The 23,764-nt window shown below is 43.3% G+C and overlaps 3 protein-coding genes across 10 annotated transcripts in view; 1 reads left to right on the forward strand and 2 right to left on the reverse strand.

Annotated features, from left to right (window-relative positions):
- Nucleotides 1-41: 41 nt before the first annotated feature.
- LOC136430423 (uncharacterized) lies at nt 42-4,382 on the reverse strand. Of its 4 annotated transcripts, none has more exons than XM_066421018.1 (5): nt 3,658-4,382; nt 2,568-2,844; nt 1,698-1,894; nt 1,265-1,454; nt 42-1,013 (listed from the first exon to the last, which is right to left on the reverse strand). In XM_066421018.1, exons 1-5 carry the CDS (start codon nt 3,658-3,660, stop codon nt 586-588), a joined length of 1,095 nt encoding a protein of 364 aa, XP_066277115.1. In that variant the 5' UTR covers nt 3,661-4,382; the 3' UTR covers nt 42-585. The 4 variants fall into 4 exon arrangements, with proteins under 4 accessions (XP_066277115.1, XP_066277118.1, XP_066277117.1 ...); XM_066421021.1 differs by lacking the exon at nt 3,658-4,382 and adding an exon at nt 2,937-3,310; XM_066421020.1 differs by lacking the exon at nt 3,658-4,382 and adding an exon at nt 2,968-3,309.
- A 2,986-nt stretch (nt 4,383-7,368) lies between these two features.
- On the forward strand, nt 7,369-11,656 carry LOC136430425 (uncharacterized). 3 transcript variants are annotated; one of them, XM_066421026.1, is made up of 6 exons: nt 7,369-8,210; nt 8,870-9,019; nt 9,545-9,831; nt 10,303-10,499; nt 10,741-10,930; nt 11,200-11,656. In XM_066421026.1, the coding sequence occupies exons 3-6, from the start codon at nt 9,639-9,641 to the stop codon at nt 11,562-11,564; spliced, it is 945 nt and encodes a 314-aa protein (XP_066277123.1). In that variant the 5' UTR covers nt 7,369-8,210; nt 8,870-9,019; nt 9,545-9,638; the 3' UTR covers nt 11,565-11,656. The 3 variants fall into 3 exon arrangements, with proteins under 3 accessions (XP_066277123.1, XP_066277122.1, XP_066277124.1); XM_066421025.1 differs by having other exon boundaries at nt 8,870-8,978; XM_066421027.1 differs by lacking the exon at nt 8,870-9,019.
- A 308-nt stretch (nt 11,657-11,964) lies between these two features.
- The window catches only part of LOC136430421 (uncharacterized), a 29,854-nt gene continuing 18,054 nt past the window's right edge, over nt 11,965-23,764 (reverse strand). The window contains exons 1-8 of one of the 3 annotated variants that reach the window (XM_066421014.1): nt 22,532-23,213; nt 15,679-15,827; nt 14,992-15,114; nt 14,600-14,720; nt 14,338-14,484; nt 13,522-14,084; nt 13,262-13,330; nt 11,965-13,029 (exon numbers count right to left, since the gene is read on the reverse strand). In XM_066421014.1, the coding sequence (XP_066277111.1) occupies nt 12,863-13,029; nt 13,262-13,330; nt 13,522-14,084; nt 14,338-14,484; nt 14,600-14,720; nt 14,992-15,114; nt 15,679-15,827; nt 22,532-22,677 (1,485 nt within the window). In that variant the 5' untranslated portion in view covers nt 22,678-23,213 and the 3' untranslated portion in view covers nt 11,965-12,862. Of the gene's footprint in view, nt 13,030-13,261; nt 13,331-13,521; nt 14,085-14,337; nt 14,485-14,599; nt 14,721-14,991; nt 15,115-15,678; nt 15,828-18,723; nt 18,965-22,531; nt 23,214-23,764 lie in introns of those variants that run through there. The other 2 variants (XM_066421013.1, XM_066421015.1) reach the window with 2 other exon arrangements.

A 23,764-nucleotide genomic window follows, 5' to 3' on the forward strand; every position in this document is an offset into this window, starting at 1 on the left:
AACAAACTCAGATGCATCCATATCCAAAGACAACCAGTGAATTGAAGTGATAGCTTGTTTATTCTGGTGTTATTGCAAGCTTAAACTAAGGAAAGTCCTCACCATGTCATCCTGCTCATGTGTTTGGACATATAGCATACATTTGCACGTACTACGTGATACAGAAGTTATTGTTGTCTACCACCGGTCCTAGTAACCTTACATATCTATCTTTTACGAGAAAGACCATAAAGACATAAATACTAGAAAGACACACACAGAATTGAAACAATTGTCAAACCTCTAAGTATGTACATGGGAAATACACAGTAAGCACTCTAATAGGAGTGCAGTACAATTGCAAGTCACTGGTGTAAATTGCTGTTGACATCAACCTTTGCCTTTTTGAGAAGATAAATAAGCTACTAATATAAACAGGACCCTACAAGGCACATATGGATCATTTCAAGCATAGTTCCATTTTGAATTAGTGCAGACACAGCCAGTCTGTGTACATGGTAATCAAAACACAATTGTGACTCTTTTAACAATCTAATCGTAGTGGTAAATATCTTATGACTTAAGACCATGTGATCAGTCCTCCCATCATTGGTCATTACTGGTATTAGGAACACTAGAGGATACAGAGGCTTCTGTTTCGCCATGTTCTTCATTATCAGAATGTGTTTCAATATCAGTGGATTGTTCTGATTGGTTATCTGGTGGCTTAGGTGATGGCATTCTTTCATCCACCCTATACGTCCCTACCGCCTCCACCTCTGACTCCAGCCTCCGTTTCAGTTCCTGCAGTCTTGTCTGCAGCTGCTCGTTCTTCATCCGGTGCTCCCGCAGCTCCGACAGAAACTTCTCGTACTCGCTTTGGTCTGCACGGTTGAGTAGAAGTAGCCCCCCTCCGATGGCAGTGAGGCTGCACAAGACTGAGGCTCGCACTCTGGTGAGAGCCTTGAAGGCAAACAGAAGTGTGGTCGCAGCAGCAGCAGACAACACTGCAGCACTCCCGATTAGGGTCATACCTGCAGCAAAAGGTGAAAGGTTAGGTTCTGAGAGACTGTGGTATAGGAACACAAAAAATTTGTTGTTCAGAGTGACTACCAGCTATCCACATAGCCTGGTATCCAAAGCTATTATTCTGTCCCCTCTATTTGCAGGGGTTTGGATACCAGGCTTACTTCAACATGGCTGATAAGACCAGCCCTACTGATACACTACCTGTGACTATCAGGTTTCCAATATACAAATTTATCAGAGTAAGGGATGACCCTACCTCTGCCCTCATCCCTCTTTCTTGTCTTGACCTTCATCACAAGGTCATTCAACTTCTTCTCGGCCTGCTTCAGGCGCTCCTCGCAGAACGTGAGCTCCAGGTCCGCACGTCGCGTAACGTTGTCGAAGGCCAGCTGGAGGGAGCGATCGTGGCCTTGGCACTGCATGATCTGGGTACACAGTTCTGCAGCCTGTGGATGGCATATGATAAACATACTCTACTTATTTACAGATTTTGGATTCAGATTTGTCTCAAAAATGTTTATCAATCCTCTCATTACCCACCACAAAGAAGTCAGACGTAAATTCATATATTTTCCAGTGCTGGATTTCTACCGACAAACAAATTAATTGGCAACATATACAGTACATGTCTTTGATGGAGAGTAACAGAAAGTCCTTCTAAAAGCTAAAAAGATGATAACAAAACTCACCTGTTGGATGTAGTCCTCTATCTTGGGGACCATTTCCTGACAATGATCCAGGTGTTCTTTGACAACCTGCAGTTCTGCCGCGAACTCCGCACTTTTGGGCTGGATGTTGGTGATGCCTCTCCAGAAGAAGCGCATGATCCGCAGCACCGCGTACCTCCCCGCCTCCTCCGCCAACCGCACGTCTGCTTTGATCACCTCTGTTGGAGACAGACAGAAAAGCTGCGGGAAAAATGACGGGATTTTGTCTACATGCAGGAAGGGGAGGTAGTGGAAGCAGGGTCTTCATTAGTACTACTAGAGCTGCGCATAGAATGAAATGGGGCTAGGGTGGAAATACTATCCAGTGTAGGATGAGAAAAGACATATACTAGTATGCTGAGGACCTGACCAGAACAATGAAGCTGATTTGAATTATGTATCAACGTTAAATGAATGAATAATACATGGTTAACGTTATGAGAATAGGTGCTCTACACAGGGAAATATGAGGGGACGTCATATGAGACATTTGAGGTTGACTCTTGGACAGATAATGAGATATGACCTTTTTTTTTGTTCAGAGCTAGAATGTGTTACAGCTTTCTGCAAACTAAATATTACATTTTAAACAACAATTATAACTTTTCTATATCTAATAACGCTAACTGGCTTGTACTGGCTTGTTATACATATTCATTTTGCACATCCATGCCCAATCTATCGTATATCAATTTTGGTGTCAAATTTCCCCTCCTAAAGTCATGTGATCACAAGCAGGTTCCTTTTTCAACTTTGTACCGTGTATGTTATGAGGTAACACAGTATATTACACGTTTAAGCATGTGTACGATATTTCCCAGTTTAACATTTCATATTTAACGTGTAACTTACCTTCCGGTACGGTGACGTTCTCCTGTACGAACTGTAGGGCCCTGTTCATGGCGGCGGCCAGCTGCTGACACACGCCGGTCGGCGGCAGTTCTCCTGACGGTGTGATGACGGCGTCTGTCTGGTCATGGCCGCCCCCGCTAGCCGGGGACCCGTTCTTGTACTGGTCTGCGATCTGTATCAACTGTCTCGCGAACTGGAGGGTTTCCACCAGGAGCTCCCGAGTGTCGTCTGGCAGAGGCGACGTCTGGACAGACCTACTGTCCGCCATCTTGGTTCTCTGTATGACGGGTGCAAAAAAAGTCAACTTTGGGCAAGAAACTACAGTGCAACTGTACAAGTGACAAAGAAAACAAATCAACTATATCATACCAGGATTATTGATATGCCTATGCATCCTTACGTTCTACCTAATTCAACGGCAAAGCCACTTTTTCAGACAAGTAAACAGCGTGGGTCTGGCGGAATGTTCCTGTTGCTCCGAAGTGACGTCAGGGGATTTTCCCGATTGTACCACGTGATCATGACATCACGTTGCTAAATATAGAACTTGACAAACCTAAATTTCAGCAAAGACAATGACGTAAGATGTTCTTGTTATGTTATCATCCACACACTCAGATCATACCGTATAAACATTGGAATGTTTTTTCTCCACATAAAATTTTACTACCAAACCCGATCGTAGCCAAAGGCAAATCTCAGAAGCAAAAGTGAAACCTGCCCTCTTAGAAATACCGTATGAGGAACTACATGTAGTAGATAGATAGTGCGACTCTCCCTATCTGGTATGTCTGTCCATGCATCTTGTAAGCGATCTTGTTGAATACAAGCTTGGAAAATTGAGTCGAAATGTCTTAGTCATTGTTTATTGCAATTATTCACAAGTTACAAACCTTTTTCATTGAGCAAGCCCTCGTTGTAAGTTGATTCAGATGGCTTTTGGCTATTGGCATCTTGCTATTCTCAAACGATGACTTTTGATGTGGCACGATTGAACTGAATGAGCCGAAATGTTATCCTCTGCATTGCACATTACCTCCGGTGATCAAAAACTCAGCCATATATAGTCTTAAAGACAAACATTACTTACCATCAACGCACACTCAAAAGTGGATTTCGAAGGGTTGGATAGTTCCGTTGTACAGGAGCTAAGTGATGACTGTCCTCCAATCTAAAGTTCTTGTCGTTCTCTGTCGAAGTGACACAATGAACTCCTTTTATAGCGTGTTTGTTTACATTATGCAACCAGACACACGAATTGCGGTCAAGTCCGAACACGTACCTGGTGAACCCCTGTTGTGTTGTCACCCTGAAACAGGAATAACGAATGGACCACGGGTTACGTGAGAGAGGGGTGAATGTTGCTGCTGATTTTTTTTCTCAACAGTATGTACAGTTTATTTCAGCAGGTAGTACTTTTGTTACTGTTGCTATTCTTTTGTATTATTGTTTACTATCATATATTATTGTTCTCCGTCACTGTAAATCAAAATCTTGCTCTCAGAACATTAAAAAAGTGCAAAGTGTCTTATTTCCACACCCCTTCTACAGTTCTTGTTGGTCAGTCCCGATTGCTGAAATCATCATTGCCTCATGTAACTTGTTGTCGCTGCCATAAAAGGTAACAAAAGAAAGGCGCCCGCGCATCACACATACAAATAAAACACTGTCCATGTCAGCGCGGCATAAAAATAGACGATTCTCGAATTAGGCATGATAACAAATATAGATCTCTCCAGTCAAAGACGTTTACTAATTTCAAAGTCCATGCAGTCAAAACATGACCGGTGACCACCGGCGTTCCCCGCCGTCTGAAAGAAAAATATAAGTGACGTTACGGACTTATATTGGAACTAGAATGGCAACATTTTCGGGAAAATGCAGAATATTCCCCTTCCATTACCTACACCTCAAATATGACATCCTTAGCATTGACTGTAAGGATATGACGAAGTTTCTGCATAAATTATGCAAAGGAGGGCGGCATTAGCATAATGTATGGCCAGGTGTGTTCGGCCTTTCCTAAAGGTACCTACATTTCAAATATGACATCCGTAGCTTTTATGGTTAGGGATATGCATAAATTATGCATAATGCATTCATTAGCATAATTTATGGCCAGGTTTTCTGACCTTTCCTAAAGGTACCTGCATCTCATCCGTACCCTTTACAGTAAGGGTAAAACAAGTTTATGCATAAATTATGCAAATGAGGTCTGTATTAGCATAATTTATGTACAGGTGTGTTCACCTCTCCTAAAGGTACCTGCATCTGAAATATGCCATCCGTAGTCTTTACGGTAAGGGATATACATACATTATGCAAATGAGGTCCGCATTAGCATAATTTATGTACAGGTGTGTTCACCTCTCTTAAAGGTACAGTAGAAGCCACTTAATTGCACCTCGGATAAACGCACCTTCCGTTTAATTGCACCAAATCCCAAAATCCCAAACCGGTTCCCATTCACTGCATTGTTAGTGACTCCGCATAACTGCACCGCGCATTGTCACCTATTTCGGATAACTGCACCAATTTTTTCAAAAATCCTCGAAAAGTTAACTAAAAAGGTGCGCTAAAAATCGGCAAACGTGGTACAAATGAGCCGATACCTGCCGGTGTAAAGGTGCAATACCGTCAATATGTTTAAAACTGTTTTTGAGTAACAAAAGAAGGGGGTCTCCATTGACAGTCACGTTGATAGGAATCGTATGGGAGGTCCCGGGCGGGTCCAGGGCGTGTCGGCACCATCAAGAGACGCATGCCTACCAAAGGCGGCATTGCGCTTTGGCAGACAGAATGCTGTACTCAATAAAGATTGGTCTCTACCTGTGCTACTATCTTATTACTGTGAATGCATTCAAGTTCGCGTGGATTTGATTTCGCGTTAAGGATGGCATGGGGTGTTGTCGGTAGTTTGAGGTTTGCGGCAGCGCTACATACTGCTGTCGATAATAAAAGACCGGCGTCTTTACGTACATCTAGTCGGAAACAATAGAGGCTCGGCAAGGGCTACAGACGTGTAGGCAGACATAACAGTCGCTTTTGGCGGTGCGGTGCTAACGTGATCATCTGGCTGAATCCGCGTCCTAGAAACCTCCTGCATTCACCGGAACGAGGTATACGCGGGTTAGGCTCTGATACTGTATAAGGAGAATGATCTGTCCTTGATCTGAGTCATCTAACCATATCTGCCCACTAGATACAATGTACATTTTGTTCCTTATTTGGAATTTTGACGACGGAGTTTTTCAGTGTAATTCCTGGACACAAGTTATAATTAAGAAGGTAATCTCTGCCAAACATACCGCTATCTTAACTTAGAATTGTCAGACCTATGTCACCAAAGTCATCATTTTTAGAAATACAGTACAGGCGGAGTTGTGTTTGTTAGATTAGATCGTCCTTGTGCTTTTACGCTATCGGCGCATTTTTATCCTTTGTTTGCGCATTCACCAACACAAGTGTGAAACTTTCGATGTAATTTGTTGACTCAAGTTGTATATACGGTGTCAAGTTTGTCTTAGTCATACCTACCGTCATTTAAACTAACACATTGTGAGACCAAAGTCATTTTTCTAGACATAACGTTACAGTCGGAGTTGTTTTCTTTGCTGTGCGAATCAAGCATATTTTCTCTTTCTACACGTATACAGTACCTAGCTACTGATTTAAACATCTGTGAGGAAGCAAAAACATGTTAAGTTTAATCTGTACAGTATCATGGTAAACTTTACCAGATTTTTGTACAGTACATGTCCTTGAATACGTAAATAAAGTTAATAACTGCATAATTTCGTCCATTTTCTTTGTGCTAGTGTTTCTGACTAACAATACACCGCCCCACCCATGATGGTACGGTCCAGCTGGACATTTCGCATAATTGCACCAGCCGGATAATTGCACCAAAAACGCTGGCAAATGCGTGGTGCAGTTAAGCGGAGTCTACTGTACCTACATCTGAAATATGCAATCCGTAGTCTTTACGGTAAGGGATATACATACATTATGCAAATGAGGTCCTCATTAGCATAATTTATGTCCAGGTGTGTTCACCTTCCCTAAATATACCTACATCTCAAATATGACATCTGTAGCTTTTACGGTAAGGGAAATACAAGTTTCTGCATAAATTATGCAAATGAGGTCCTCATTAGCATAATTCATGACCAGGTGTGTTTACCTTTCCTAAATTTATCTACTTCTCAAATATGGCAACTGCAGCTTTTACTGTAAACGCAATACAAGTTTTTGCATAAATTATGCAAATGAGGTCCTCATTAGCATAATTTATGTCCAGGTGTGTTCACCTTTCCTACAGATACCTACATCTCAAATATGACATCTGTAGCTTTTACGGTAAGGGAAATACAAGTTTCTGCATAAATTATGCAAATGAGGTCTTCATTAGCATAATTCATGGTCAGGTGTGTTTACCTTTCCTAAATTTATCTACATCTCAAATATGACATCTGCAGCTTTTACTGTAAACGCAATACAAGTATTTGTATAAATTATGCAAATGATGTCCTCATTAGCATAATTTATTGTCAGGTGTATTCACCTTTCCTATAGGTACCTACATCTCAAGTATAACATCCGTACATTGTAACATAAGGTACATATAACTTGCTGCAATACCATTACCATACCACCACACATCTACTTGGTTTTTGGCAGAAGAAGAAGAAAGAAGAAGAAAGAAGAAGAAGAACAGGCAAGCAAAAACAGTATATCCCCCTTCCCACTGGAAGGGGAATATAATAAAAACATAAACGTTACCTAAGACCTGTGCGTCACATTCCACAAATACAATCTACATTCTTACATGATGTCAAGAGTTTTCCTCACAGTCCAGGTAACTTGCTGAGTCACAACAACATGGCGATGACGTCATGTTTGATCAGGTGTCCACAAGCATGTTCGACCTCCATTGCGGAAACGAAAGTACAACTCTGAACCAACCGTCACAAGCGACTTGCCATCGAGTATGCTGGATCGACAACAGCGTCTGACGCATCGTTTAAACTGTTGTACACGATATTTGATCTTAGGTTATAATATTTCCTGTGTAAATTCGATGATTGTCAAGATAGTCACCATATCCATGCAAAGGATTACCTTTTCTCCAGCTGATTTGAAAGGCTCTGTCGTTCAAAAAGAATAGGGCAGTTTTGTGCTATACAGTACTAGGCTTCACTTGTGGAATCCCTGATTGCTTTACACATATGTTTACAAATTCAATATACCCCATACCCTACTAGCTTGAAAACCAGACCCGATGTTCCAAGCAAGAGAAGAGAAGTCAAAGACGGGTGAAACATATAATTTTCCTTGAGAAATCAAGCTACAAGGTATCCCATAGAATACTTAGCAAATGAGGACTTCTTCTGGTTAGAAATGGTGACGCACTTCCAAGAAGCCCTTGAAAGGTGATATTGCATGTGCAGCCAACAATCAGAGGCTATGATAGGGATATCTTGGATTTGTTTATCGATCTTTATCCACACAACAATTGTACTTTGATCTCGAACTAAAGAAAGTGAAACCCCTATACTGTGCCTGTGTGTCCGACGCGCCCGGATAGACACCTGTTGCTAACTCTCTCAAGAACGGTTTGTGCAGGCAGTCCTCGCTTTCCAGGTACGTATAACTTCACCTACCTTACATGGGTCACACATGGCAAATGATACATGGCTCGAGAATACCCATCTTGCTCAAGGATAACGTTATATGTGAGATCTTAATATTTTAGACCGCCATTTGCACCCCCCCCCCCTCAGTTTCACCTTCCCCTTTCAGTTTCACGCCAGCAACTGGACGGATTTTGGAAACAGACGTTTCAGGTTGCATTCACTACCTTTCTTCAGTGACTGAAAGGAAGTGGACACTACCTGATCTGCTGAAACGTCTGACAGTTTCCAAAGTCTATGTTGCTTGAGTAACTGTTACATCTAGATAAACGATATCTAAAGACAATCCAATCTCTACAACTCTAGATAAGATACGGCGATTACTTCCGGTCCTTTCGAGTGACATCCGTCACTTCTTCGGCGTCTGTAGAATAAACTCGGGCAGACTCGAGTCAATACTTTTCGTAATCGTCGTATGCAAATATCGCTAATATATAAATCATGTTAAGATTGTACCTTTGGTGAGACAACACATTCAGAACCACATCAGGGTGACAACACAACAGGGGTTCACCAGGTACGTGTTCGGACTTGACCGCAATTATTGTGTCTGGTTGCATAATGTAAACAAACACGCTATAAAAGGAGTGCATTGTCTCCCTTCGACAGAGAACGACTACAACCTTTAGATCGAGGACAACCTGCACTCAACACCTGTACAACACAACACAACGGAACTTTTCAACCCTTCGAAATCCTTTCTCGGTGTGCGTTGAAGGTTAGTTATAGTAACGGTTCGTCTCATTTTGATCGCCCGAGGTAATGTAGCCAATCACCAATAGCCAAATGCCAGTTTTTCCAAGCTTGCATTCAACAGCTACAGCTTACAGGATGGATAGACACGTAAGACAGAGAGAGAGAAGCACGATATTCTGCCTATTGCATGTAGTTCCTGCATAATTTCCTTGGTTTGTGTCTTTCTAAAATGGGCAGGTTTTACTTTTGCGCGCTTTTGACATTTGCCTTTGGATTTATGGTCGGGTTTGGATGAAATAAATTTGTGCTGTGAGTCGTGGAATTTTATGTGGAGAAAAAACATTCCAATGTTTGTACGGTATGATTATAATACAATGCAATACATAACAATAACATCTTACGTCATTGTCTTTGTTGAAATTTAGGTTTGTCAAGTTCTATATTTAGCAGCGTGATGTCATGATCACGTCGTACAATCGGGGAATCCCCAGACGTCACTTCGGAGCAACAGTAACATTCCGCCAGACACACGCTGTTTACATACTAGTAAACAATGTATCTATCGCATCTCATTTCCATACTTTCCAGAAAGTCAGAATGGCAGAGGCATCTACCCAGACCACGGTTTCACTGGATGAAGGACGAAACCATGCAATCGGGGAACATTTGACGGGAACGTTGGATGATTTCCGTCAGATGGTCGAACGGTACAAAAAGATCGCAGACGACTTATCGGAGCAAGGCAGAGAGACTGGCCAGGCATGCGCAGAAAGCCCACAGGGTTATCTCCCACCTGGCAGTGTTTGGGACCAGATCGCCGCAGCGAGTGAGCAGAGCATGGGACTTCGTTCGGCAAAATCCAATCATTATGGACGGTGAGTAAGGCAAGCCTAGTCTTGAAAGGCGAGCAGGGGAAATATCTATTCGGCCAAATATTTACCTTCGTGAAAACGTCAGTATTGTTGTCGGTTTGTTTGATCCCTCTGGATCGGATATAAGGTTGGTCCGGGGGAGGAAATGGTGTTTCTGGAGACTTGCAGGATGGGAATGATGGTTTGACCCGGGTCCAAAGTTGTTGCGGCAAGCTTAAGTTTTAGTTTTGAAACAGAATTTTCGAACCTGGCATTTAAACTTCTTGCAAAGTGCAATAGGAGCCTGGCAGGAGAGACAAAGCATTGCCAATGGTACCCTGTACATTTAGTTAATTGCCCCTAAGAACAAGTATTAAATAAGTGGGGGAATTTTTGCCAATTCCCGTCAAGAGTTTCCTTCTCTAGGGTTTGTTTCTCCTTTTCATTTACGCGTACGCGTTTGATCCTTTGCAAGTTTTTATTTTTATTTTCCAGGGGCTATCAAAGCTATTGTGAAGTTGCTGGAGGAGGCGGGGCGGTACATGGATGTCCAAATCGTGCGTCTCTTCATGGGAGAAATCGCGCGGATGATCCCGAAGAAGAAGGATTATGAAGAGGAGCTGAGGTCCATCACAGACTGCCTGAAGCTCTGTGAGGAGAAGATGTCACAGATAGAGGCCTATGTCTCACAGGTAATTAAGCTAATGCTGGACCACTGTGTGTTACCGAAGCAATATCTTTATACACTATTCAGTTACTCGACATCTTGTCAAATAATCGAGACCCAAGTCCATATTTCTATTACTAAAATTGTCACAAACATATCAGCGCTGTCGAGAAATCCTTTTACGCGGATAGTATGTTCTCTTGTGATGGGTTCTTGAGCTTGGCCAGGGTGCGGTGCAGTGCATGATATTTCATTACATCACGCAGGTTACAGCTCTGTGTGACCGCATCCTGGAGTGTAACGGCCAGGACACCGCTCTCCAGCGGCAGTTCGACACGGCCACACGGCGTGCAGATCTGGAGATGACAGACTGCCAAGCACGTCTGAAGAAGGCAGAGAAAGAAATCAACAACCTGGTGGAGAAGGTCAAGGTCAGAAAGAGGGATGAAGGCGCAGGTGAGTTTATTGTTAGCCTGTGTTTACACAAGCTCTCGGCCGGAGGTTACTGACCCCCAGGGGGATGGCGGTCACAGGACCGGCTGGCCACTAGGAGCGCGATTCGTCAGGCTAAGTTTATTGTCTGTCTTTTGAAATCTTGTGTCTGTCTGATTCCACCCTCGTCAGTCTGAGGTCATGATGGACGGATTGATTGTATCAACGGTATCAAACTGTTATCTGTTCCAGAGTATATTGATATGAAAATAACTATAACCTTTGTTTTACAGGACTGGCGTGGATTGGAAGTGGGACTATACTGTTGGCTGTAGGTGGCTCAGGATTGCTCTACTGGAACAAGGCACTGACGCAAGGTCGAACATCTGCGCTGTTCAGTGTCGCCCTTGTCGGTGTCCTCATGGTGGTTTTGGCGAGTGCAGAACAAGAGGGCTACAAGAAGCTGCTGAAGGAGCTGCAGGGTCTCCAGAAGAAGAAGGAGGACCTGGAGAGCAGTCTGCAGGAGCTGAGCAGGAAGCTGGAGTCAGAGGCCAGAGCGGTGGAGACCTTGAGTAGGGAGCGAGACACCTTGTCACCTGACGAGCTGGACGATCAATCCCTGCAGGTGTTGCCGAACCCATGTCCATGTCAAGTTTGATAATTGTGTAGTCCATTCAGTTGATACGTGTACTGTACCACAGAACCAAGTCGATAGCGAAAAAAGATAATGAATATATCAGATTAATCCGACAGTATCAGTGATACGGTTTTGATTTCAATGTCGAGAACAGGTGAAACAGGAAATGTGACCTGTTTTGGTAGCCTTGCAATCCATGGCCTGCTTTTAACCTTTACAATACTGATATCCAGAACACGAACGTTTAATGTGCGTTGAACAAATATTTGTAGATACAGTGACCCATTTGGACCACTACCATCTCCAGTAAATGTTCTTCTTACCTACCCTTATAATTAGCCATCTCAAACCCCCAGCCAGTCATAGTGACGGCATGGTATATTATAATGATGGACAAGCGCCTTGTCGCATGAGAATGATATCATTGCTAGAACTTTTATTCCAAAAAATATCTCTCAAGTAATATACTGTACAAACACAATATTCCTAAACAAGCTGCACACCTCGGCCAACACTGTAAAGCTACATTGTATGTTACTCCATTTTATGGTGATATTAGTAACACTTCGCACGATTTACACATGTATTCTGAATCTGACTGACTTGGAGTCCGATGTATCTTACATCTAAGACTATAATGCAATGTTCTGCAGTGTTGTTTACAAAAGCCGAGTTTTCAGAAATAGATTGGCATTAACGTAAATTCTGCTGCATGTGTTCCTTTCACATGGACGGTTTTCATTACATGGTTCTGACAATAATCACACTTTTCGATATGTTAGAAAAATCGCCATTGTATATATAGCTGTCAGGCTTGGTGTACTAGATATTACTCCATTCATGGCAGGAATAGTACATGGACACACAAAATATGTGCTTTGTTAAAATGATGACATTTTGCCTTTGTAAAAGATCGGCCTGTACTTGTTTGTACTATCGTTGTTACATTTTCATATTATTCTTCACTGGACAAGCACACGAGGACAGTAGCTATAGTTTCTTTTCAGGCTCTTCCATCTGGTTTGACACTTTGGACGGAGTGAATAGGTGGAAATGTGTCATAAACTTAAGCCAAACCCTTGGCTCTAGGGGCTCTAGCTCGTTCTTTACCGGTAAGCGACTGTGATAACAGTGTTGTTGTTGACGTCGACACCCTGGTAACTTCAGAACGGATCCTAAACTCATTAGTATATTGGACGCATGTACTTGGCACTAGGACCGTTCTCACATAGGGCAGTCTTTAGATTGGAAAGTCATGGTCATATATGCTCTACCTAAGATTGGAACGGAAATGTCTGTTTGTTACAAACTGCACGTTGTCATTCCTCCTCGTCGGTGTCCTCTGAAGAGTATAGTTTAGGCACGGGATCGTCACTGTTCATGGACTGCCACGAGTCGCTGTCACTGACGTCATCTTCGTCATCAGACCCCGCCCTGGACGACGCGGGGGAGGACACCTCGCTGAACGTGTCGATGTTCGTGTCATCTAAGAGAGGCAGGAAACTTCAAGTCAGAATAAGAAAGCATATCTGGACGTCTGGACTCTGAATAAAATCCTAATTCATAATATAGTACCATGCCAGATTTTGATAACCATTCAAACAACACGTGTATCTATTTCATTTAATTGCGAATACAACTTACGCGGTACAGAAAATCAAATGACGAAGAACATACGCAAAGCGAGCCAGGAATAACCTACAAAAGACTAAACTTACCCGCTTCGTGTATAATGTTCTTTGCCTCTTGTAGGACGGACTTCACCATTTTCTTCTTTGGCTTGGCATCTGGGCAAGGAAAGGAAAACAAGAATGGTTGTAAAACAATTAAATGGATCGCAAGTATGCTTACTCATGATAGCCTTGGTGCAATATTCCCACCGTGATTTTTCCGCGTTTTGGTGATGCCATGAAATGAACATTGCAACTGCTGGACAGCGTATGACTGCCTGCATGTCACACGGTACTGCAGTACCCACCTGGTGACGAATCGGTCTCCAGCAGTACTGTATCTATCCCGTCCATGAGCGGGTCCTTAAGTTCCACCGGCCGTGTTCCCGTCGGTTTCAGAATACTAGCAAACTTCTTCACGTTTATGGCTCTCTGTGCCGCTTGTCTCCACCTCTTCTTCGGTGGTTTTGACTTTCTTCTTAGCTTCGTTTTCGGGACCATGTCTTTGTTTAAGTCCTCGGGAAGTCCATAAATATGACGCGTCAACTTTTCCGTTTCCACACTCTTCCACGTGACGTACTGAGACCGGAATCTCTGTAATTGTTCGTCCTCGTACTTCTGCCGCACGTCCGCCAACTGTTTCTTCTGCGTCTCGATTGTTTCCATAAGTCTTTTCTTTCTCTGTTGCACGTCCTTGGCGTACCTCTTGACTTCCTCCAGTTGGATGTCCTCCAGTTTCTGCAGTATGAAGTTCCTGCGCTGTTTCTGCCACGTGTCGTTCAGGTAGACCGACTTCAGTTTGGTGTAGGTTTGAACTTCGCGGTGGGTCAAGATGTGCTCCGATTTCCAGTGAGGTAGACCGCCCTGAGATCTGGAAGAAGAAGAGGTTTTCGAAAGATTAGATACATGTATTGGCAAAACATATTGAATGGAAAGCATTCACTATTGTTGCGCTGTAATGGTTACGACCATGTTTTGATGAAAAATATAAGATAGTATCCAAAAAGCAGCTTTAAGACGACAACAAAACTGTCAATATCACATCTCGGATATTAAAGAAATATCATTGCCTAATAAAAGTCATATTTGGACTAAAAACACAGGAACGTGATTCCCACATGTACCTCAGCGCCGCTGTTTGCGGACAGGAGCTGTTCTTCTTGTTCTTCCCGTCCGAGGTGGTCTGGGCCCGCTGAGGTAACGTCACCTTGTTACGGCTCCGAGTGAGGTCCGGGCAGCTCCGAGCACTGTTCTTCTGGTCAGGCCGTCCGCTGAGGAATATGTATAAGTTAGCCTTTGCCTTTCAGTCAGTTGAAATCCAACAGGAGGGGGAGGGGTGGAAATGTAGGGCGGGAGGAGGAAAGAAATAAGGAAAATGGGACTTACTTGATGGTTGGCGGGAGCTTGTTTCTCCCGACTGTTTCTGCTCTTGCCTCGGCCCAGCCCTTGGCGAAGGTCTTGGACTTGTTCGAGTTTGAAGCACATGTAGAAACGCCTGCTGTACTACCTGTTGAAATATACAGTCATGTGTATCAATGTCTAGCAACAGTACATCAAACTACTGTACGGTATGAGAATATGAGGTTTTCAACTTAAGTCTGAAATCAACTGATCAACAGTGAGCTTACGGAACAATAGTCGAACAACTCAACCTACATGCAAGGAATGGTTTCAAATAAACAAATGCCTAAGAACAGGTAATGCCTGTGTAACATGAGCTAACAATCGCTTGACATGACTTCTGTGGATGACCCCGGTGCTTTGTTTGTCTCACGTACCTGTTTGCACGAAGAGGTTATTTATCTTAGGCAGTGTTGGTGCTGCTTGGCGTGAAGACGTGTGTTTGGTCGGCTTGACGGCGTGATCTGGAGCGGACGCCACCTCTCGGGATATTCTGTCTCCTGAGGTTATATAGGAAACTCACATTAGCAAAACTTTGAACTGCACGTCAGACCGAATCCATTAGATGTGCCGCCGGGTTTCTCACAGTTTGTACTCTCATTTAGCCTGAGTGTCATCCTCGGTTTCAGTTCCAGGCTCTACCTTCACCAGGTAGAGCCTGGAACTGAAACAGGATGACACTCAGGCTACTCTCATTGACATCCTTGTCCGTTCTGACACGTTGCCTGTCATTTTCCTGCGCATACGTCTATGTCATAATAATGTCATGCCACCTGTACAAGTCTAGCCGTCTTTCACTTACATTTCTTACGAAACCTAATACGATTCAAGACGTAAATGCAGTGGCGTATCCCTAGCAACGTTGTATTAACTGTGTAAATATTACAGATAAATAAACTGCTGCTTCTGCCATCACAAGCACGACCAACTCCTTTCCGACCCCTGAGAACAAATAAACCCTACACGTTTTTATCAATGACCCATCAATCAATCAACAAACGAATCATCAGCAAGTAAACAAAACTACTATATGCAGAAGATAGCAGAACAGATGCATAACCCACCCTGTCGTTTCTTCTCGTTCTCTCTCCTGTTGGGACTGGTGTACGTCTGTCGCCGGGTCCTCCCGTCCCGCTCGCCGGGTCGCCATCTGACGTGCTGCGGCTTGTCCCTCTGTGGTCTGGGCGGTCTGGGTGGCGCTGCTCCGGTCAGACTGAGGGGGAAACACAACAAACCGTCAGAAAATCCATGAAAGCTAACATCTACGAACACTACGGCACAGGCCGTAGACTCCAGACGAAGACTGTAAAATTCTGCTCAAACAGACAGGCCTGTTAGCAGAGGTTAGCAGACTGTAGTGGAAGGCTGTAAAATTAACAGACAGGCTAGTTACCTCAGACTAGTGGCAGAGAACAGTGGCATTTGCCACGTCTTTTAGAAACCACGGAAGCCGTCAAGTATTGAATTTTAGGTCGATAGCACAAGGACGCGGTAAAGTAACAAGACAGTAAACTTGACAAAGGCAGCAGTGAGTACACTTGAAAACAACACTTGCCACTTCTCCACTATGGGCGGCAGAAATCCTAAGTAAGGCTCGCGATCACTGTTGGCGTTCCATGAAGTTGGTGCAAAACTCATGGGTTTGAATCCCATTACCGCTCACAAGTTCGAATCCGGTAACCATAGGAACATAGCATAACCGTATTCGGGATGTTGGAAGATTGCAGTTCGTCTCTCCTGCGGTATTTAGCTAAACGTGGCCAGTTGTCAGCGAAAGAGTTGCCGTAGCGTTGAGAATAAACAGAGGTTGATCTTTGGTCGCCCCAGTAACACGCCAAGCAAATATGGTTCGTGAAGAACAGGTAAGAATTTCTGGTTGAGTCAGTGCAGGTGACATGTGTTAGCCTGATAGGTGACACACACACCTAAGCTGACAATGGCGAAGGGCTTGAAAACACATTCACCGGAATGGAGTGCAGAGGTAGTCTCAAACTGCAGACCTGCGACTGTCGCGAGTTACGACAAAAGTACTGATAAAAACACTGATATAGAGTCGGAAAAACTCAGAATTCTTGCAGAAAACGAAAAAAAAAAAAACTCAGAAAACGTCCACGACTCTCTATTTTGTTGTGTATACCTCATGTTTCAAGGTTTCATCTGCATTTTGCCTAGGTTTAACCATCCGGCTACAGGCCCGGATTTCCAGGCTACTGAAAGGTAACGCACAGAACAATTGGCCCTGAGAAAATGTGCAAACATAACGGGTAGCTTCGTATGGATCATTGGGAAGTCTCCATAGCAGACGGTGCGTCAAGACAAGCTCTATTAGTCACCTGCTGCTATTAGCGGATCTCCGGTGAGTGGGTAGGGGCGGGGCTATCATAGGACCCAAAACAACGCGTCTGAAGCATTTACTAAGATTCTGTTATGCAACAGTAAATAACGCTTGTAGAATAACACGAAGCTTATCTTACAACACAGCCCTACCCCCCATGGGTCCACAACTCTACAGTTGACATATTCAATCATGCCTACATTAATCTACGTCATGTTCGATTAATCAATGGCACTTATACGTACGCATGATATCAGACCTCATCAATTCATAACTTGTGCCAACTGAACAAATACACAATGATGGCGAAAACGATAAAACTTTGAAATAAATTCTTGTCCTCCTATGGAGACACCAGAACGCTATGTAGGTGTAAGTAGGCCTGTCCGATTTCGGTCGACTTGAAGTCTGAAACAGATCGGTCTATTCTTTCACATTTTATAAGATGTCCGTGAAATTTGTTTTCACATCGCCTTAAAGTAAGGTTAAACCGTTCTGCCCACTGTTGTGTTAAGGACGGATCCAGAGGCACTTAGATTACCGTAGGGATTATGTACCTTCTGTAGTTACCAAGACTCTCTACGTAAGACGTGTTCAAATGGTTAGAACACAACAAAGTACATCGGCTTGTAACTCATGGCACGGACCGCAAAAACAGTCGGGAATTTGAGCGGGGTTGTAAGATAACCAGAGTTGCTTTGATTTGACACATTGATGTACAAAGTGGTTTGACATCCAAACCTACCGCCTATGACAGCTCTCTTCACAACATGAATAGTAACCAAGAAACATCACAGATAAAAGCAACCAAACAAACAACGCCACCTAGATAGCGTGGAAAAGCTACGATCTTACCGTTCACGTTTTTGTGCGTAAACATTGCGGGTACAGTTTAATGCACAACTGATTTTGCACAACTAATTTCATCCACGAGGTTTTCGGTCTGTCGCCAACGACAAACAGTGACCATGTAGTCACAGCACCATGGCATGTAGTGCAACAAACGACAACAAAGGTAACGTGCACGGCAGGTCGACTTTGGGATGAAAAGGCAACATATCACAAAACACCACAGAGACTAAATTTCATTTTCAGGCTTGAAAATTGGGACAAGCTTTTCAACCTGAGGACGTTCTTACTGCGAGGAGAATGCGTTACTGGACAGTATTTTGATATGGTCCACAAATGACAAAAGGACAGGGGAAAAAACTAAATGGGTGGTGATTCTGACCAGCAAACAGTAATAGTCAGTAAATAAGGGATGAAACAAACCAAAGGTAGGACATATTGCAGGGCTGGTTAAGTTTATCTGGGGCATTACTAAACGTAGTAGCACTGAATAAAGAAAGGCAAAAGTCAACGTCAACCACAGCAAAAAGAATCTACAGGGAACGAAAGAACGAAGTGTACATCTTTATTACCAAAACACTGAACTGTTTCTCCACCGGTACGGCTGGACGATATGCACACCAGGAATAAATAACTCAAGCAAGAATTTGATTTATAAACTATCTGACCCAAAAGTCACAACAAGAAAGCAACACGACCATTGTTAAAAGGCTTTGTTATCGGAGGTCACAGGGCCACAATGTCGAACATGACCTTAGAGAAAGCCAAAAGACTGCTACGAGCAATTCACTCAAACAAATTGCCCGAATTTATCAACACTATTGTGATACATGTCAGAGCGATCATCGATGAGAACGTAAAGTGTCACATCACACGCAAGATGGGGAAGACTTCACGTCACACAGAAGGAACCGAAGTCTTGTACCTGCTCGAATTCGTGCTTCTTGTCGATCTGGTAAACCCCAGTGAGGTTCTTGATACTGGAGTAATCGTGGATACGTTATCTGGGAGACTTCGGGCAGGAGCCCCTAACAGCGGGGGGAGCCGGGCCTGTCCCATCGGTCCTCCCGCAGCTGGCGGCGTCAGACGACGCTTGCGCCGACGTGACCGACTCTTGAAAGGTAAAGAAGGGAAGTAAGGCATCTTATCACACGGTCTGTGCGTTTGTATGGGATGCCTCTCTGTTTGGCTGCGTGGTTACCATGGTGACAAACGACTTATAGATGACACGCATGTGTATGTTATCGTTCGCCGACCGGTGGGCGTGTGTGCCGTAACCATACAGGTGCTCGCAATGCACCACGGGAGGGGACATTAAATGACCATACATTACAGTTGATGGCAGTACCTGCCCTACTAAACGTCGAAAGTCATGTAACCTTGGACCGCTAATAATCAGCTAACCAGACCTGCAGGAGGAAACAACTGTAGCAACCGTGGCTGAGCAAATGTGATTTGTTGTATGGTATATATGCATTTATTGTACACCAGATTTTTGTTCAATTCAACATTTTTAGACCTTGGTTGCCACCCTATTTAGTTTTCCGTACTCACCACTATTTTCGGAGGGAGCGAGTATGGGATCCGGAGCCCCGGTTGATTAAATAGGATGGCACACAGGCTAATTACTGTACTCATCTGTTGATACATTTTCACCTAAATGTATACGAACAGGACAGCCGGCATGAGAACCCTATCCTATAGCTTGATAAGCGTAATGTAGTCATTGTCGAAAACAACATTCATGTAGGTACTTCTGTTCTCACGTTCAAGTGTAACGTTACGTCTTGGTTTGTCATCCTAGCGACTTGTACTGAACTGTGCAATAAAAGTCTTTCTTCCATTATCACACGGCGTGTTTGCTGACGCCGGCGACTATCAGAAGGAGACGTGATGTTTGCACAGTGAGTCTGCGCACGGCTGGCTCTCAGTAGTAAGACCTCAGTCAAACAGAGCCATTGTCTGTGCAGGTGAGCGGACAGGTAATTTTCCCAGACAAACATCTCACCATACCCCGTTGCTTGGGTAGTTTGGGTGTGTGCCGCCCACAGTAGCTAGTTTCACGCTATGTAGAATACATGTCATGATAAGTATATATGTATAGTAATTATCGAGCTGGGGTAAGGGCCATTAGGTAATAGCAATGTGTAATAGTGGTGGGACCAGGTGCCGTCAGTCCACGGGCCAGGGGCTAGGCGTTCATTGTGTATGGTGCTAGCTGACGCATGCGCGATGGAACGTTTATCGAACAACTTGCCATTGAAGACACTTGGTCAATAAAGCCAATGGTCAATAAAGTCTGTTCCTCAGCCATCTCAGATTTGCAAAAAAATCACGGTGTACCGGGTCATCAAAGATAGACACAATATAGAACTGCCGTGGGACTAAGTACTCTTATCTTTTACGCCATTGTTGCGATAGTATTTACATGGACGTAATCTGTAGTTTCAAGAAACATTGCCAATGTGTTAGCCCTATCTTTAGTACAACAATGAAATACTAGAGTCAATTCCATGTCACTGAGAGGGTTTTCAGATGATATTGCTAATAAGTTTGAACAATTTTAGAGAAAAGACTATTTCAGTCAAAATAATTCCAGACCGTTCAAACAATTAGAAATGAAAGTTTGAACATGTTTGAACTCATCTATATATTCTGGAAATATTATGAAAGTATTTGCACAAATATCTCTTTATTTAGAACAGTTTTCAGACATCTGTGTGATTGTTCTACTGTTGGAACATGTTCCAACATTTTGCATCATTCTCAAAATGGTAGATTTGGGTTATTGCCCCCATAAAAGTAGGTGCTAATCAGGCTCTATTGTCTGCCTCTGTATATTTTTAGATTTCACGTCTGGACACTGGCAACTCTTTTGTCTTTAGGTGTCTATGCATGGCACCTAGGCCTAATCCCCTATACTTTGAAGAGGTGTGTGAATTGCCCTGTTCCCAGCCTACTGACCCAGTTATATCATATTTGTAGAATGTTGGAACATGTTCAAACAAATGATCAATCTATGTTGCAACAGTTTGGAAACTAATACAAATAATGTGTTCAATGTTGGAAATTTGTTTAACCTATTGGAACACAGCAGAAAATATTTATAACACCAAATAAATGTTGGAAATTGTTCTTAACAGTTACTTATCTCACATAGATTGTTACAAAGGTTTTGTAAATGTTAGAACAAAAGGCAACAAACACCCTCTCGGTAATGTGGAATTGACTCTATTCTCCTCGTCTATATCTTTCCTAAAATTAGTTTGTGAAGACTTATATTCGTACATACCCATCACCGTATAAAAAACACTGATTTAAATACACTCTTCGCTAAAACAGAAATACCTAGGGTTTCCAACATTCAATAGCGATTGCATGGGTCAAATTACATACAGAGTCTATTTACAATTCATTTGTTTATTTAGCGTACATACTTTAGAGTTCAAAGCGCGCCGCAATTAAAGTGAGAACACATTTAATTTTGAGGGATTTACTGGTGGGAATTGAAAATGTTCCCACGACTCAAACCTTCTAAGCAATTCACAATAAAAAAGTTAAATACTCTCAAATACGTCGTGAGGAGAGCTGTTGCTAGGGTGGCGTAATATGCCTAGGTATGACTGCTGTGAGTGATTGAAGGTGTTGTCTGCAAGAACGAGACTAAACGCGCCAAATAAATCACAGAATCACAAGAAAGAAGCCTGGCGATGATGTATTTCTGTGGTAAAAAAAGCCTGTATAACAGCTAATATGAAAAAGGCGCATTGCTTCTACAAGTCAATAAAGTCTGTATGTTCGAATACAAACAGTGTGACGTCATATCTATCACCGCTAGTAACCTCCCATAGCTGGCATTTAGCGCTGTTATGTCCGCACATGTATTGTGAAGAGAGGTTGTAATGATACATACATACAACGCAGATGTTTAATATTTGTTAATGGAGGCTTTTCATGGAGAATGTAGGAAAAGGTTCTTGTTAAAGCCGCCAAGAGTAGGATAAACCGGTAGGGAAGACTCAAGCAAACAGTTCGCTCCGAGGAAAACCTGATATCAGGACAAGTAACGCGAACGCCGCGCGCTGGATGAAATGACAAGAAAAACAACCAACAAAAGGTAACCCGGGGTGGTCAAGACGACACTACTAGTAACACACCAACTTTTTCTACCTATTCGGCGACTTAAAGACTGGGTAGGGAAATACTTAAGGGTCCTCAACACCACAACAAAGCCTTACCTGTAGCCGCTCGGCTCAGGTGCGTCTTTGCATGTTTGTTTAATCTTAAAGTACCATAGCGACTATGTCAGGACGGCAAATAACGTTTATGATGGCTAGTTTGGTACCTCTCTACGCAGGTATACCCTTAATAAATCCTGCCCACCTGAGGGATCCAACACATAAACCCTTACAGCAGGGCGTAATTAATAGAAAAAAACTAGAAACTCAGATGAACGACAAGACAAACACGTCGTAAACAAGGTCGGTCATGACTGGAATACGATTCAAAAGATAAACCAAAGGCATAACAAAATTTGCGACCTAGAAGCCGTAGACTTGCTCGTATACATTAACGATAATTTCCTGCCCACGTCGCCAGATGGTAGGAAACATGAATGTTCTCTACAAAACAACCACCTGTTCGGGTCATCCGGAGTCATTTTGAAGCCTACAAAACGGACACCTGCAGGAAGGAATCCTGTGAATTCGCACAAAAACAGCGGTACATATTACCTTTCATCAAACGTGGTGCTTGTCCAGGAGCTCAGGGGCTGGGACCACAGTTTGTCCGGAGCTGACTTGACCAGTCTTCTCTCCTGAGGACTCATGTACATCTTGTACCTCGCGAACGTGGAGGGAGAGTACATCTTCATTGCCATAATGAGCCGCTGTAGAGGGATATCTCTTATCGTGGTACAACAGTGGCTCAGTTCGGGAGGACAGTCAGTGTGAGGCCCGGTCTCAACATATGTGCACACGTACACCCGTTACTCCGTAGCACTGCACGCAGCGAATAATCCGAGAAAGTTGTCCAAGAAAACCTCCTGTGTTACTGAACTCAGCCGCGTCCCGTTGTCAAGAGAAACCACCACTCCAGCCGACATCTCAAAAATCTCATTTCAATAGGAAAAATAAACAGGAACAAATCTCCTTTTCAACCGCTCTCCGTGACGGCGTCATCCTACCCCTTAATTGCACATACTTGTAGAGGCTTACCTTCCCGACTCTTCGTAAGTGTTCGGAAAGGCTTTCTCTCCGTTGCACGTATTGTTTTAGCTATTGCCACATGGATGAAACTGTTCAGAAGCGATTATAAGAAACCATTTGGTGTTGCTTAGCGGCTACTCAGTAAGACATGAACCAAGACAATAAGACATGGAGGGATATAAAGGAAACAGCGCGGTGTTTAGGTCGTGGGAGGAGAAGCCAAAAGAGGATTATGTTTCTGAACCATTCTTTAACATCCCTGTTGTAACGTACGGTCGGCTTGACAGAGCGCTCCGTTACAAAGACGCGGCGTTCCAACCTAAAAAGGCGCTGCCTACCCATAGAAAACACGATGTAATACAAGTGTAGTTTTCAAGACAGGGTTTCGGGAAGCAGTGTTGAGTTTCCGTTGTGCGTAGAGACCTTTTCCAAGGAAAACATGTTTCATGTATTCTCTTACAGCATGATTGTTACACATGTTTTGCGTGGTCCAAACGGGAGTAAAGGTGTGTTGACTTAAGCTCCGAAGACGAGAGTTTATCGGTAGTAACGAATGTGTATCTCTTTTAACTGTACCGGTGAAATAACAGAAATAGCGCCCGCCTGTTTGTTTTAAGTATCCTTCTGTTTGATGACTCTCACTTTACCGCTTTCACCGACCAATGAGCGAAGCTCGAGAGCGAATAGGTCACATGATGATGAGGCGAAACGAGTGATGATAAAACAACAAACAAACAAACAAGCAAACAAGCAAATAAC

This window comes from Branchiostoma lanceolatum, chromosome 3 (genome assembly GCF_035083965.1).
Source record: "Branchiostoma lanceolatum isolate klBraLanc5 chromosome 3, klBraLanc5.hap2, whole genome shotgun sequence".
Lineage (NCBI taxonomy): Eukaryota > Metazoa > Chordata > Leptocardii > Amphioxiformes > Branchiostomatidae > Branchiostoma > Branchiostoma lanceolatum.

What these genes read in the sequence shown, in the direction of transcription:
- LOC136430423 (XM_066421018.1), bottom strand. An exon ending in TAGAGGACTACATCCAACAG is followed by an intron (nt 1,455 to 1,697) that starts GTGAGTTTTGTT and finishes TGCCATCCACAG; the next exon opens with GCTGCAGAACTGTGTACCCA. An exon ending in AAAGAGGGATGAGGGCAGAG is followed by an intron (nt 1,014 to 1,264) that starts GTAGGGTCATCC and finishes CTTTTGCTGCAG; the next exon opens with GTATGACCCTAATCGGGAGT.
- LOC136430425 (XM_066421026.1), top strand. Translation starts at nt 9,639, where the DNA reads ATGATTTCCGTCAGATGGTCGAACGGTACAAAAAGATCGCAGACGACT. An exon ending in AAATCCAATCATTATGGACG is followed by an intron (nt 9,832 to 10,302) that starts GTGAGTAAGGCA and finishes TTTATTTTCCAG; the next exon opens with GGGCTATCAAAGCTATTGTG. An exon ending in AAAGAGGGATGAAGGCGCAG is followed by an intron (nt 10,931 to 11,199) that starts GTGAGTTTATTG and finishes TTTGTTTTACAG; the next exon opens with GACTGGCGTGGATTGGAAGT.